The sequence below is a fragment of the Peromyscus californicus genome, unplaced genomic scaffold (assembly GCF_007827085.1).
Source record: "Peromyscus californicus insignis strain IS unplaced genomic scaffold, ASM782708v3 Scaffold_7__1_contigs__length_154581171, whole genome shotgun sequence".
NCBI lineage: Eukaryota > Metazoa > Chordata > Mammalia > Rodentia > Cricetidae > Peromyscus > Peromyscus californicus.
In genome coordinates, this window is record NW_026294595.1 from 128974275 (window position 1) to 128990620 (window position 16346).

At 47.0% G+C, this 16346-nt stretch overlaps 1 protein-coding gene across 1 annotated transcript in view; it reads left to right on the forward strand.

The window, feature by feature from the left end:
• The first annotated feature begins 2388 nt into the window (after nucleotides 1-2388).
• Chmp4b (charged multivesicular body protein 4B) overlaps nucleotides 2389-16346 on the forward strand; it is a 43941-nt gene continuing 29983 nt past the window's right edge. Inside the window, exon 1 of the mRNA XM_052724509.1 lies at nucleotides 2389-2681. Coding sequence (XP_052580469.1) covers nucleotides 2492-2681 — 190 coding nt within the window. The 5' untranslated portion in view covers nucleotides 2389-2491. The remainder of the gene's footprint in view (nucleotides 2682-16346) is intronic.

Sequence of the window (16346 nt, forward strand, 5' to 3'; positions counted from 1 at the left end):
TTTAATCCCAGCACTCGGGAGGCAGAGCCAGGCGGATCTCTGTGAGTTCGAGGCCAGCCTGGGCTACCAAGTGAGTTCCAGGAAAGGCGCAAATCTACACAGAGAAACCCTGTCTCGAAAAACCAAAAAAAAAAAAAAAAGCAAGTTGGGGAGGAAAGGGTTGATTTGGCTTACACTGTTCAACATCTAAGCAAGTCAGGACAGGAACTCAAACTGGGCAGGAACCAGTGCAGAGGCCATGGAAGGGTGCTGCTTACTGGCTTGTTCCTCATGGTTTGCTCAGCCTGCTTTCTTACAGAACCAAGGACCACCAGCCCAGGGGTGGCTCCACCCACAATGGGCAGAGCCCTCCCCCATCAATCACTAATTAAGAAAATGCTCTACAGGCTTGCCTACAGCCCGATATTCACTGAGCCCTTTTCTTAACTGAGGCTCCCTCCTCTCCAGTGACCTTAGTAGTGTCAAGTTGACATAAACTTGTTAGGACACAGGACACAGGACTCTGCTGTCAACCAGTTTAGCTCAATAGTGTGTGAGACTGGTGGCAGATTTGTGGCATCTGCCTGTTCATAGGCTTTGAGGGACATGGCTAAAACTGGCAAGTGTTTTCTTCCGAGTGCTGAGAGCAGCATGACTAAGGTAAGTGGTGAGGGGCAGGCTGCTCAGATCCAAATGGGCTGTGCCATGATGTTGCCTAATAGACGGGTTCTTTTTTTTTCTTTTATCTTTTTTAAAAAAGCTTTGATAAAACATTGCAAATTTTCTATTAGAATAGATACAAATGTGACTTATGTTTCATAATTCGTGGTGTCATAAAACACAGCCCCTCCAGACAAAGTTTAGGTTCCGTGTATTCCAGCTTAGCTTTGAACTTGTTATGTAGCAGAGAATGACCTTGGACTCTGGATCTCAAAGTGGTGAGAATTCAGGCATGTGTGCCCCCACACCTGACCCTTATGCTAACTTTGAAAGTGCTAGGCTCTCCTTCTGGTTCAGTAATAATCCATGATCAGAATCCCTAGAACATGCAGTGCAGGAGGCTCTAGGCAGAGGCAGGAGGATCACGTTGGAGGTCAGCTTGGGCTACACATGGAGACCCTGTCTTACAACAAGACAGAAATTGTCACAAGCCCTCTTAAAAGTGTTTGTGAGTTGTGTTTTTTTTTGTTTGTTTTGTTTTGTTTTTCCCCTCTATTGGCTAGAGTCTAGCTCAAACTGACCTGGAACTCGCTCTGTAGCCCAGGTTGGACTTGAACTCATACCAGTCCTCTTATCTCAGCCTCCCAAGAGCGGGGATTACCAGCATGAATTGCCATGCCGTTTAAAATACACATTTTCGTTTGAGTGCCTGTAGCCTGCTGCATGCCAGCCCTTTGTATTTCCTATCTCATTTTTTTTTTTTTTTTTTTGGTTTTTTCGAGACAGGGTTTCTCTGTGTAGCTTTGCGTCTTTCCTGGAACTCACTCTGTTGGCCCCGAACTCACAGAGATCTGCCTGGCTCTGCCTCCCGAGTGCTGGGATTAAAGGCGTGCGCCACCAATGCCCGGCCCTATCTCACTTTTAAGAGGACCTGTGACTATATCAAATTTATAGTTGTGTAAAGGAAGAAGTAACTGCCTAAGTCAGTATTCAAGACTGATTTGAAGCTTTGCAGTTGAATCCACTGCTAAGGTGGCTAGTTCTTCTTTGGTTTCGGAAAGTCTGCTAGGTGAATAAAGGGTAGAAAGACCGCCAACACAAGTAGAGAGAACCAACTGGGCCAGTAAATTAAGCTAGTTAGTTGGTCGGTTCCAGAGCTTGATTCACTTACCCAAAAAATAGGAACAGCAGGCGGGACAGGCTGGCACAGACCTGTAATTCCAATACTCCAGAAGCAGAGGCAGGATCAAGAATTCGAGGCCAGCTTCTGCTACATAGGGAGTTCAAGGCCAGCCTAGGCTACATGAAGCCCTAGCTCCAAAGCAGGGACAGCATTATCTGTCATAAACTGCTTATGAGAATCTAATGTGATCATGTGCTTTGGGGACTGGGAATCAAACCCAGGCCTCTACCACGGAGCAATACAACGAATCCCTCTCTTTGTAATAGTTATTTCTCTTCCTGTTCTTCCGCCTCTACGGAACACATTCCAAGGAGACTACGTTTTCCAGCATGCCACCTCGCCCTTTGACCTCGACGAGACTAAAAAGGTGCGCCGTCGTACGCCACGAGCCGGAAGACTCGGACTCCCGGCATGCAGCGCACGGTCCTCCCTTAGACTCGAGGGGCTGCGGGCGCGTGGTGTTCTGGGAGCTGTAGTCAGCGGCGCGTTGCCCTGACGCCGGCCGGGCCCGGGCGTGGGGGCCTGTGGGAGGTGGCGCGGCCGGGCCCAGCTGCGGGGCGGAGGTGGAGGCGAGGCCTGCGGCTGCGGGGAGCGGCGGGGCCGGGAGCGGGCGCCGGAGCCGAGCGGAGCCGGAGCAGGCGCCGGAGGCCGGCGCGGCGAGCAGCAACCATGTCGGTGTTCGGGAAGCTGTTCGGGGCTGGAGGGGGTAAGGCGGGCAAGGGCGGCCCGACCCCCCAGGAGGCCATCCAGCGGCTTCGGGACACGGAGGAGATGCTAAGCAAGAAGCAGGAGTTCCTGGAGAAGAAGATCGAACAGGAGCTGACTGCTGCCAAGAAGCACGGCACCAAAAACAAACGCGGTGAGGCGGCCCTGGCCCCATCAGACTCTCCACTGCCCCTCCTAAGGCTCCCCAGGCCCGGACTGCACTTTGTCTGACTCGTTTCGGGGTCTCCCTCAGCCCTGGAACTCTTGGGCCAGACTTGTTTCGGTGCCTCTCCCGGCCCGGGACCCCTTTCCACCTGACTCCCTTCTGTGTCTCCTTGAGCCGGCTCACTTCCACCATCAGACTCCCTCCAAACTTCCCCACCCGGTCGGGCCTCTTCTGACCCAGATCTCACAGCACTGTAACTCCGTGCTGTTCCACTCTGTTTACTGCGTTCTGCTCCCTTTGGCCTCACCCACCTTCCCAGCCACTGCCTCTACCCCCACTTGGGCTCATTTCTTCTCCCCACCCTGGCATTTATGTGTGTCTGGGCCCACCGCTGCCCTCCTCCGAGCCCTTGGTGGAGCCTGAGCTGCCTTCGGCCTCTGACTCAGGAGTCTTCTTGAAAAGCCTCCTTTATGGAGAGAAAAGGGGGTTGGGGAGTGAGGAGACCCTCTGGTACCCACTCTGTTCACTTGTTGAGTGGAATTGAACAAGTTTGAGACCTCAGTTTCCGCATCTGCTCGATAGGATCTGGCCTCTGAGGCCCAAGATGTTGCTAGCCCTGTGATTCTCTTTTGGTTGCCTCATATCCAGGCCTCCTCGGAACTTCCGTATTTATTGTAAGCCTTACCCCCTGTGACTCACCACTTTCCTGTCCCTCCTGAACCAGAAGTGAGGAGGACTCTGTGCCTCCATTGGCCGGTGTAGTGCTGTTGTTGATTGATACTTGACGGCATCCTTACTTCCTGTTGTGAGTCTGTCTAGGAAAGTGCCTTGTAGTTTTCTTAAGGAAATGACTGTGAAAGTGCTTTAGTGACTGTAAAGAATGTCAAAATGCTCTGCTTTTTGTCACAGCAATGTGAGCATGAATCATAGCTTGGCAGTTCTTCCTTAGACAGTGGGTCAAAGGTGAGAGGGGTTTAGGAGTCATACAAACAATTATTTAACCCAGAAGGTCACCAGGGAAGTTTGTTCTGGGATCGTGAACTAGTGGATTGCCCTTCTGAAAGGATTTATAATACCCAACACATAGTAGGGGCTTAACTAACATTGTAAACATCTGCTTGATGTTTTCTCATAATAAGATGGTCTATCCTTAGCTGTGAGTGGTGGTGCACGCCTTTAACCCCGGCACTCGGGAGGCAGAGGCAGGTGGGTCTTTGTGAGTTTGAGACCAGCCTGATCTACAAAGTGAGTTCCAGGACAGCCAGAGAAACCCTGTGTCAGAAGAAAAAAAAAAAAAAAAAAGGTGGTCTATCCTGAGGATGCTCCTCGATAATAGCAAACATACTGGAACTTCTGAGCACAGGTAGCATCCAGTCAAATTCATAGAGGGGAACCAAACAGCCCCCACTTTAAAAAGAGAGACAAGATACTGGCTATGCATGTCCCTGGAGGGAGAGGCAAGAGGGTCAAGGTCATCCTTGTTTATGGAGCAATTTCATGGCCAACCTGACCAACAAGACAGACCCTTTCTCTAAAAGAGAGCTAGTAGGGGCAGGCACGACACTAAGTGAAGGAACGAACCATTCTGGAGATGTCAGTGAGGAGCGTTAAACAAGAAGAGTTGGTCACAGTGAGTGGAGGGTGCTATTCAGTAGGATGGTCAGGGATAGCCTCATTGAAAAGTTCAAGTTTGAACTGAGTCTTCGAAGGAACCAGCTTTGGGGGGCTTGTTCCTGGCTGGGAGATCAGCATAGGGATGGCTGGGAAGTTGGCAAGATTTAAGAAATTGAAAGACCTCTGTGTCTGGAGTAGAGTGATTGAGGGGAGAGGGGAGTAAATAGAAAGAGGGGATGGGCCTTGAATGGCAGCAGAGTTTGGATGCTAAGTGGATGGAAAGCTTTGAAGGGTGTTATTCTGAAGCCAGTCCTAATCATTGGTAAGAGTTTTAAGCATCTGGCTGCTCTCTGGAGAGTGGGAGGGGCATGCAGGGAAGTTGCAGGCTTCCATCTGTGGACTGGACACCAGTTGTAGCTGTGGAGGAGAAGAGGGCTGTGTTGGTTAATCAGCCCTTTTCTCTGACCGCTCCCCCTTAGTCAGGGTCCTCTTTCACCAGCAGTAATTAGGCCTGGTTTTTGCTAGTCTGCATGTTGGAAAGCTTGCCTCTTCACAGTGCAGTGGAGGAGGGTGTCACCGTGCATCCTCTCCCATCCCACAGGACTCCAAGCACAGAGTCCACCATATGGTAAGGGGTCAATAACTCAGGTCTCTTGATCTAGGGCTAGCTTAGTTTCTGCAGTTGTAGAGGTGACTGAACTGCCTTTCAAGATGCTTGTAGAGAGAAAGCTGAGACACTGTGGAGAAGTGACCAGGACATAGACCCTGCCATCCAGGAGACCTAAGTTTATCTTCACTTGTGAAATATTTCTGCCTTGCTGAGGTGAGGATTACCTAAGATATGTATGAAAGAATAAGACATAAGGCACTTGACTGATAGTTACCACTGATCAGATTTATATGGTTTAATTGTTACTAGAAACCAGCCTCAGGTCGAGGCCTACCAACAAGAACCATCCAAACCTTTTTAGGCACCTTTGTAGACAGTACTCTATTAGTTTCCCAAGAAAGTTGATCATATGGCTCAGATTCTCTTCTCTTCCCTTCTTTTTCCACCCCCTCCTTTTTTTTTGTGGGGTGTTTGTTTGTTTGTTTTTGTTTTTGTTTTTTTTCTGTGTAGCTCTGGCTGTCCTAACCAGGCTGGTCTCGAACTCACAGAGATCCCACTGCCTCTGCCTCCCAAGTGCTGTGCTTTAAAGGAATGTGCCACCACTGCCCGGCCCCCAATCTTCTTAAAAAGAGATTTATACTTATTGTTTATGTGTATGTGTGTGTGCCTCCGTGTTTATGTGCACCACATGTGTGCGGGTGCTCTGGGAGGCTGTAGAAGGCATTGGATCACTTGGAACTGGAATTACAGGCAGTTGTGAGCTGCCTGATGTTAGGAACCGAACCCAGGCCCTATGTAAGAGCAACAAGCACCCTTACACAATTAGTTATCTCTCCAGCCTCTTTACTTTAAAATTAAATTGTTACTGTTATGGTTATGATTGTTACTATTGTTGTTATTATTTGGGGGCACTCACAGCACATGTGAGAGGTCAAAGGACAACCTCAGGAGTCAGCTTTCTGCCTCTACTTCTCTGGGTTCTGGGCCTCACCCCCAGTTCATCAGGCTTGGACAGCAAGCACCATCTGAGCCATCTCACCAGCTCCTTGTTTTATCTTTTTAAGGGGGTGTGGGCAGTGGTGGGGCCGGGGGCGGGGTGGGGGTGGGGCTACCCTTGAACTTGTGACCCCTTGCCTCAGCCTCCTGAGTGCAGGGATTCTGAGTTACAGATGTGTACCACCACATCTTTATTTTTTCAGTGACTCTCTGTGTGTAGGACAGCTTGATGGAGTTGGTCCTCTCCTTCCACCATGGGAGTGGGAGCTGGGGTGACTCAGGTCAGCAGGTTCCAGGCAAGTGCCCTTTCACCTGTTGAGCCAACTTACTGTCCCAGTTTTGTTTCTTTTTACGGCATGGTAGCTAATTAAGGAAGTATCTACTCTAGGTAGTTCAGATTTTCTCTTTTCTTTCTTTAATAAAGAGGAAACGAGTTTGTAGGAAGGGCCTTATTTTAGTTACACACAGTTGTGTAAGATTCAGCGATGGAGACTGGTAGTCACACCCTGTGTTGGTACATTGTAGATTCGTGGAAGCAGATCAGTTCGTTTACTGTTCGGGTCTACGCACACAGGTCTTTGACCCAGCACTCAGGCTGAAACAGGAGGATTTCCATGAGTTTGAAGCCAGCCTGGACAACATAGCGAGTTCCAGGCAAGCCTGGACTAAACCAGCAGGTGCTTTAGGTTAGTCATTGAGGATGGATGATTATATAGGTTAGTCATTGAGGATTGATGATAATATAGGTTAGTCATTGAGGATTGATGATAATATAGGTTAGTCATTGAGGATTGATGATAATATAGGTTAGTCACTGAGGATGGATGATTATATTTGGAAGGAAAATCTGAGCACAGCAAGAAGAAACAGCAGTCTTAGCTGGCATCTAAGGTAGTGGGCTCAAGTCAGCAGGCATTTATTGTGCTTTTTCTTTCTTTTTTTTTTTAAACAATTCCATTCATTTATTTAATATATATCAGGCAGAAATTATAAGCTATTTAAGGCCTTAGAAAAATGTTACTGAACAGAAAACAGACTCATCTTCTTCATCCACACATGGCAATAGACTATGACAACAGACAGATGGAACAATCCAGAAGTTACAGGTCATGTCTTCAATGGCTACTTGCTGTTTAGAAGCTACACGCTTCTTCATCTACAGATGAAGCACTGAGCTGGAGCCCTGCTAACCTCTGGTGAGGAAGGTACACAGTTCCATCGGATTTGTGGCATTTCCTCCGGTGACGGTGGTATGTGGATGACTGGCAGAAGCTACGGTTACACAGGGAGCAGGTGTAGGGCTTCTCTCCTGTGTGAATCCTCTCATGAGCTTTCAGATTTGTTTGATTGCTGAAAGACTTTCCACAGGTACTACATTCGAAAGGCTTATTTTCTAGGTGTATGACCTCATGTATTCTCAGGTCTGAGTGAGTATAGAAAAATGGCACGTGGTACAGAAAAATGACCTCTCCTTCTTGTGTATTCTCTGGTGAGCTGAAAGTCTACAGGGATATTTAAAGGTTCTGGGACATTCCTCACATTTGTATGTCCTTGGGTCTCTGAGGAGTCTCTTTTGGCGACCCCCACATGTGGAGCTTGCATCAGGATTCTGGCAGTCTTCTGTCTGCTCTGGCCTGGAGATAATCTCTGGTTGTACTTCCATAGGGATGTCTTCAGAAGAAGTTCCTCTCTGAGATTCTTCCTGGTACCTGGAGGTGATACTGTGCTTTTCTAGGAGGAAGTCCACATAGTGGTGTGGGTGGACAGCTCCCTGTTTTCATGCGGCTTTCCCTCTTACCATCATCAGGGCCTTGAAGCTCACTCACCCTGAGTCTCATCCCCTTCGTAGGGGATGACGCTACTCTGGACTTGGCTGGTTTATTTCACCCAGCCACACATCCAGGGCCCAGATTCCCTTTGCTGCATTCCTGCTGCATTCCTGCTGAGTGATTAACCTCTGATTGAACCACCCTCCAATCAGAGTTTTGCATTTAGGATCTCTGGCCTGTGTTAAAGCTTAGTCTGTCTTGGACAGCTCTGCCTGTGAGATTACGTTTCCTGCCTGGGCTGAGAGCTGTCTTCCTGAAAGGCTTACATTGGATCAGGTTGAATGGTCTCCTGTAGGGAAGCAGCCTGGGCTGAAGTCACAGAGCTTGGGGTCTGATACTCGACAACTGTGAACTGGAAAACTGGCGTGGGTTTGGCATCCTTGGGCCACAGAGGACAGGTCTGAACTCTCTCTGCCATGGCTGATGGAGAAAGTGTCAAGTGTGTGTGTCAAGCCTACACTTCTCTAGGACAGACAGATGTTTCTGTTCCTTCTGTTACCCTTTGTGGATGTTCACCCATTCAATGGTGGGTGCTGCTGAGTACTCAGAATATTCCAGCAGAGGTCTGAACAACATAGCTCAGAACATACAGGGTCATGCCATTTGTTTAGGATTTAGTACAAGCTCTTGGGCCAGGTAGTTCTCCTATCACCAAGCCAGATTTTCCTCCCCTCAAAAAACAATTTGTATTGTGTGTGTGTGTGTGTGTGTGTGTGTGTGTGTGTGTGTGTGTGTAAATCCCTACACCCCTTTCAGCCCTTTAAGGAGTCTTAGCTGAAGGTTGGATGATTGAAATTAACATGAGTATCTGACTGGCTTGATTCTCCCATAGCTGGTATTTCCAGCTCTACCTCCTCCCTCTTCCATATAGGGCAAAGGAAAGCTGTGTATCTATTTGGTTGTGATGTTTAGATCAAAAGATTAGTGCTAGGTTTGGGGTCAGAAGACCTAAGTTCACAGTCTGCCTCTTGGTACTCTGGAATCCTGCCCAAGTTTCCTCATCTTTATGAGCATTGGCTTCTTCAATTGCAATTCAGAATACACTAGTTGCTATACATTCTTGGTGTTTGATGTGGCCTATGGGAACATTTGGGGATTGTTAGAAATGCAGACATGGGCTGGAGAGATGGCTCAGTGGTTGAGAGCACCTGACTGCTCTTCCAGAGGTCCTGAGTTCAGTTCCCAACAACCACATGTGGCTCAAACCATCTGTCATGGGATCAGATTCCTTCTTCTGGTGTTCATGAAGACAGAGCCCTCATATACATAAAATACATGAATAAATAAATCTTTTTTTTTTCCAGAGCTGAGGACCGAACCCAGGGCCTTGCACTTGCTAGGCAAGCACTCTACCACTGAGCTAAATCCCCAACCCCAATAAATCTTAAAAAAAGAAAGAAAGAAAGAAAGATAGACACAGCTGGGTGGTGGTGGTGGTGGTGGCGGTGGCAGCGGCGGCGGCGGCGGCGGCGGCGGCGGCGGCGCACACCTTTAATCCCAGCACTTGGGATACAAAGGCAGGTGGATTGCTGTGAGTTCCAGGATAGCCTGGTCTACACAGTGAGTTCCAGGACAACCAAGGCTGTTACACAGAGAAACCCTGTCTCAAGAAAAAGAAAAAAAAAATGCAGACACAGATGCCACATCCTGACTCCCTAAAGCAGAACCATTGGTTTTATGGAATTCCTATGTAGTTTGTATGTTCCTTAAAGTTTGAGGGGTGTGTGTGTATTCATGTGCACACACCATAATGTTTGTGTGGAGGTCAGAGGACAACTTTTGGGAGTCGTTTTTGCTCTGCATTTTGAGGCTCAATCTCTGTTCTTTCTTTGCTGCCCTGTGCGTTTGTATACTGAGGCCAGCAGGCTTGTGAGCCTCTGGTCACTGTGTTGTCTCCACCAGGTGTTTACCAACACATCTGGCTTTTCTGTGGGTCCTAAGGATTGGAACTGAAGTTGCTGTTCTCTCATGCAAGCATTTTTACCCACAAACTATCTTGCTTGCTTTGTGGGATGTTGTTTGTTTTTGAGACAGGGTCTCACTTTGTAGCGTAGGCTGACCTCACATTGGTGATTCTTCTGTTTCAGCCTTCCAAGTGCTAGGATCACTGATTTGTGCCACCATGTCTGGAAAGTTTGAGGGATTGATTTCAAAACCAATTTGGATATCATACATCTTGGAGGGACTCTGTTTCCATTTCCATTGAGACTGCACTCTTGTAACTCAGCTGGTCTTGAACTTTTCTTCCATCTTCCAAATACTGGGGTTACAGGCATGTGCCACTATGGCCCGGTGACATTCCAAGTCTTTTTGGTCTGAATATTTCATAGATAGGTACTTGCACTTAATTCCAAGGGTGCTCTGTCTGTTTTTAAGTATTAGAGGCCAAACCTCATAACTTCTGTGTGTTAGCCAAGCACCCCACCAGTGAGCCACACTTACAGCCCTGTTTGTGGTTGTATTTTTCTTTGGGTCACCAACCAGCTCCTAAATAAAGACACAGAGACTTATTATTAATTATGAATGCTCGGCCTTAGCTTAGGCTTGTCCCATTAGCTCTTCTAACTTAATTTAACCTGTTTCTATTCATCTACGTCTTGCCTCAGGGATTTTTATCTTTCTTTCATTCTGTATGTCCTACTTTCTTACTTCAGTGTCTGGCTGGCCCCAGGTATCTCCCTGACATCTCTTTTTTTTTCTCCTCGAGCCTAAATTTCTCTTCCTACTTACTCTCCCTGCCCAGAAGTCCCGTCTCCCTGGCTATTGTCCGGTCTACTTTTTATTAGACCAATCAGGTGCCTTAGGCAGGCAAGGTGAAACAGCAACACATCTTTACATAGTTAAACAAATATTCTGCAACACTTATTTATTTGTTTGTTTGTTTGTTTTTGAACTCCTGGTCCTTCCGCCTCTGCTTCTGGAGTGCTGGGATGACAGACACCTGGTTTATGGGTGCTGAGGATTAAACCCAGGCCTTGTGCATTATGCAGACACTCTACCAACTGAGTACATGCCTAGCCCAAAAGGTCTTTTTTTTTTTTTTTCTTTTTTTTCCTCCACTTCTGTGCTAGGTATTAAAACTCAGCATCTCACATGCTAGGCGAGTCCTCTAAACTGCAACCCCAGCCTTAGCAGCTCTTCCAGATAGGGATTCACTTCATTGTCTAGAAGTGACAATGGATTTGTGATCCTCAAGCCTCAGAAGACCTGGGATTACAGATCTGTACCACCAGGTTCTGCTCAGGTGTTCGTCTTAAAAAGAAAGCAGCTGGGACCTGGCTCCATTCCTGTACGTGATGAGTAAGCATGTTTTAGTGGGGAGGTGTGCTGATACTGTCCTCATTGCTAGGTAAATTGCAATTTACCTGAAGTGATAAACAGATAGTCAGGTACAGGATGATCTGTTCTAGAGGCATCTTCCGAAGTACTTGGTACTAGGCCTGGTGGCACCCACCTTTAGTCCAGCACTTGGGAGGCAGAGGCAGGTGGATCTCTGAGTTTGAGGACAGCCAGAGCTGTTACACAGAGAAACCCTGTCTCAACCCCCCCCCCAAAAAAAACCCAAAACAAAAAAACGAGTACTTGGTAATGCAGTGGCAGGAGCTAGAATAGAGGAGAGGGGAGAAACCTTGAAATTCATGTTTTATTGTATAGTTATTATGGAGACTGATGGAATTTTAGGCAGAAAGGAACATTCAAGTGTTTGAATTTACTTGGAATTAATAGATTTTTATTAATTTTATATATGTAATATATATTGAAGGCTTATTTTCATATGTATGGGTGTTTTGGCCACATGTATGTCTGTGCATGTGTGCAGTACTCATGGAAACTAGAAGAGGGTATTGGATCCTCTAAACCTGGAGTTTCAGATGGTTGTGAGCCATTATGTGGGTACTGGGAACTGAACCCAGGTCCTTTGCAACAAGTGCACTAAATTACTGCGTCATATCTGTAGCCCCATTAAAAAATTTTAGAAAGAAAACCATGAAAGTATATGCTGTGCTTTGTGTGTGTGTGTGTGTGTGTGTGTGTGTGTGTGTGTGTGTGTATGTCCTGGACTAATGGTGTGCGCCACCGCCGCCCAATTTATGTGCTGTGCTTTTTCAAAGCTGTGTCTGGATCAGAAGCACCAGTGATGGAGGGGATGTGAGAATGGATCAATGTTTAACTCTGTCTAGTAATAAAATAATTAACACTGGAATCTATTTTAAGGCATTGCTTGTTCCAATGATTAATTTGCTTCATTAATTCAGTTAGATCAGTTAATAACAGTTGTTTTGCTTCCTGTAAAAGGAAGTAGAAATGAAGAACTCTAGGAATGAATTCTTTACTATCCGCATAAGCAAGAACTGTGAATTTTTTTGTATGTAATCCTAATAAGATACAATAGTTGTAAACACAAAAATAGGATTTGTCTCTGTATTATCCTGCTGCTCTTCCCTGTACAGGCTCAGAGAGGAAGGCCTCTTTAGACAAGGCTGCCTGAAAGATGTTTGCTTGAGACCTCCATACCAAAGTGACAAATTTGATCATATGACTTGGATGATGACTGACAAGGCTGACATTAAAAAAAATTGTCTCTGTGTGTCTGCTTGCCTGCTGTGTATGTGGGTGCCTCTAGAGGCCAGGAGAGGGAGTCAGATGCCCTGGAGCAGGAATTACAGGCAATTGGGATCTGAAATGGGTTCTGGGAACTGAACTGGGGTTCAGTCTGGTAGAGCAGAAAGTGCTCTTAGCCACTGAGCTCTCCAACCCCAGGGCTGACTTTTAAAAGCTAAATGATTGCTAATTTATTTATTTATGTATTTGTTTTTTGCTTGTTTTTTTTTTGAGACAAGGTTTCTCTGTGTAGCCCTGAGTATCCTGGAACTCACTCTGTAGATCAGGCTGGCCTTGAACTCACAGAGATCCGCCTGCCGCTGCCTTCTGAGTGCTGGGATTGCTAATTTCTTAATTTTTTTTTCTCAGGTAGACCCATTGCTTTTACTTTTCTGGAGCATTTTGCCCATTAGAGTTTGCATATTGGTAGCTCATTGTCACTGATTGCTTGACAGTTCTGGAGTTAGATGTTGTTGTTTGCTTTTGCTCTTTTGGGGGGTCCTACCACCCAGCTCCCAAATAAATCACACATGGAAGCTTATTATTACTTACAAATGCCTGGCCTTAGCTTGGCTTGTTTCTTACCGGCTTTACTTAACTTTGAATTATCCCATCTAGCTTTTGCTTTTACCTTTGTCTATTACTGTGTACTTTTCATTGTTTCTGACTCCATGGCTTACTGTGTAGCTGGGTGGCTGGCCCCTGGCGTCCTCCTCCTTCCGCTCTCATTCCTCCTTCTGTATTCTCTCCGCCTGCCAGCCCCACCTATCCTTTCTCCTGCCTCGCCACTGGCTGCCAGTTCTTTATTAGACCATCAGGTGTTTTACACAGGCACAGTAATGCAGCTTTACAGAGTTAAACAAATGCAACATAAACAAAAGTGACACACCTTACAATAATATCCTACAACAGTTAGATGGTTGGGACATCAAGTTACAATGCTGGCCATGTCTTAGGAGTGAATTGGCGTCATTCTGCCTGCTGCTCAGCTTGTTGCTCCTGGGAAAAAAGCCACACTTTACAAATTTGATCCCTTTTTTGGCCTTTTCACTAGCCCCATGCATTGCATGGTGTCTCCTATTTTAGAGATGAGAAAGCTGAGGCTTAGTTTACATAAACATACTGGGGCTGACTAAGGCCTGCCTTGAGTGTTCTGAGGTAGACTGCATCACAGTGGCTGTGGTATCTTTAATGTTCTCGTAAGACCAGAACTCCATCTCCTTGAACACTCATAAATTATCAGTATAATTGGGAATGCATTTTTATAATATTCCCTTCACAGTCTGAGCACCTATAAGCAACTACAGGGTTTTATGGTATCCATAGCACTGTCATATACATACAGTAAATAGAGCAGATCAAACCCAGGCTCTTGAGCCCAGGGCCTTGTACATGGTAGGCACATGATGCACTATTGAGCCATAAGGGTATGATTTGATTTTCATCCATCCATCTATCCATCCATCCATCCATCCATCTCTATCTGTCTCTATTTATTAAGACAGGTCTCACTGTATATCACTGGGCTGGCTGGCTTGAACTCACTGCTTGCCTCTGCCTTCTGAGTACCGGAATTAAAGGCACACTCCACTAAGCTCAGCCTAGGTTGTGATTTTTAGCCTGATTATGCAGAAGAAGAAACTGTCTCAGCCAGCATTTTTTTTATATATAATTTGATTTAATTTTACATATCAGCCATGAATTCCCCTGTCCTCCCTCCTCCCGTTCCCTTCCCTCCCCCCAGCCCACTCCCCATTCCCTTCTCCTCCAGGGCAAGGACTCCCCTGGGGATTCAGCTCAACATGGTAGATTCAGTCCAGGCAGGTCCAGTCCTCTCCTCCCAGGCTGGGCAAAATGTCCCTGCATAGGCCCCAGGTTCCAAAAGGCCAGGCCCCAAGTGGAGCTCCAGGAATCCAATTGTTGAGAAAGAAGAGGGATTGTATGAGCGAGAATTGTTGAGACCAAGATTGGAAAAAGCACAGGGACAAATAGCCAAACTAGTGGAAACACATGAACTATGAACCAATAGCTGAGAAGCCCCCAACTGGACCAGGCCCTCTGGATAAGTGAGACAGTTGATTAGCTTGAACTGTTTGGGAGGCCCCCAGGCAGTGGGACCAGGACCTGTCCTTAGTGCATCAGCCAGTATTCTTAATCGATGAGCCATCTCTCCAGCCCCAGCTGGGACCCTTTTTAAAAGTTGGATGATCTGTTTCTAAATTAAAAGTTATCAGAAACAGTTCGGTGATATTAGTTGTGCTTTTGGTACCCATAGATACTAAAATGCAGCTACAAAATTTCGCAGCCAGTGTCCACTAAGCACCCCTTGGACTGTATCTGACAGCACTGGAAATGGTCAGGCAGAGGAGTCTGTGAAGGTTTGGTACAGTCATCAGTTAGTGTGCAAGCAGTGCTTGTCAGCACAGTCACAGAGCACTGGGGTGCTAACTGAACGCTGTGGGCTCGTGGATGATTTCTACCAGGATACTGGCGAGCACAGCGGGCCTGGAACTCTGGGCTTTCCCTGAAACTGTGAACTAACTGTCTCCACACTTGAGACGGAAATCCTTACACTCTGGAAACACAGAACCCACAGGCTCCCCAAGAGTGCTCAGTGCAGCTCTCATCTGCCACACTCTAGGGTGTTTGTGAGGAAAGAAGAGGCATCTGGCTGCAGACAGGCTTGAAGTTTCTAGCATTAGTTGGTAAATGGTACACAAGTCTAAAGAGAGTTTGAAAGAATGGCCTTGCCGGGCGGTGGTGGCGCACGCCTTTAATCCCAGCACTCGGGAGGCAGAGCCAGGCGGATCTCTGTGAGTTCGAGGCCAGCCTGGGCTACCAAGTGAGTTCCAGGAAAGGCGCAAAGCTACACAGAGAAGCCCTGTCTCGAAAAACCAAAAAAAAAAAAAAAGAAAGAAAGAATGGCCTTGAACTTGAGAATCTTTCTAGAGCTGCTCATCTCAAAACACTCAGCTTCTCTGACAAGAACCATTATTCTTAGTTCAGAGGTAAGAAGCAGAAAGGCCAGACCAAGCCAGGCCACACAGATCATCCCAGAAAAAGAGCTAGCCGTTCCCAGAATTAGGATCTGGGCTCCTGGATGGCTCCCAGGGTGGGCTGTTTATTTCTGTTAGATGATGATGGCAAAGAAAATAGGCTGGTAGTTTTAAGTTCCACCCAGTTCCGCAAACATTTTGAGCACACTGTGAAACTGTCTGCATGGGCCATCTGGGACACAGTTGTGACTCTGTAGAGGCGCCCAGCTAGCTCTCAAATAAGTATACTGCCATTGGTATTCAGTCACAGTGTGGCAAGAGACAGAAGACTTCCAACTGGGAGAGTCAGACAGAGCCAGGGGGTATGCATTTGTGGGGGTGTTTCTGAGCTGGGTCTGGGTAGGTGAATGGGGTGCAGAAGAAACTAAAGAATAGGACCATTCCAGGTAGAGATTGTGGAACCCAGGGTGTAGAGATTAGCATATGCCGTGTGTTATGGGGGGGTGAGGAGAGTTAGGTAGGTTGCAGTCTACCTCAGAAAACCCTAGGTGCTAAGTCAAAGAGCTTGAGTTGTGTTGAGGTACATACTGAGGGACTTCCCGCACCCACACTCTGTGAGGACCAGCAGTTACCTCTCTTGAGCATTCTGAAGGGCTTTTTATCCATCATTGCCTGTGAGGACAGGGAGGGGAGAGGGGCTGCTTGCTTTCTTGTAAGGGAAGTCCCAGCCATCACGACTCTTTCTCTTGTTACTTTGCCCTTGTTTTCCTTGTGCCAGCACATCTTGGGCAGCCGAACAGAGAAAGAATAGCAGCATGCCCCCCCCACCCCATCCCCACACACACTCTGAAGCTATATCAAGTGGCGTGCCACAGGGAGCAGGCCAATCCTTGCTACGTAAACTGCCTTGACCCACCCTCATTTAACTAGCAGGCTCCTGGCTTCCTGGTATTTATTTATTGTGTGGCCCACTCTCAGCTGCCTGGCTGATTCACCTGGTTAGCTC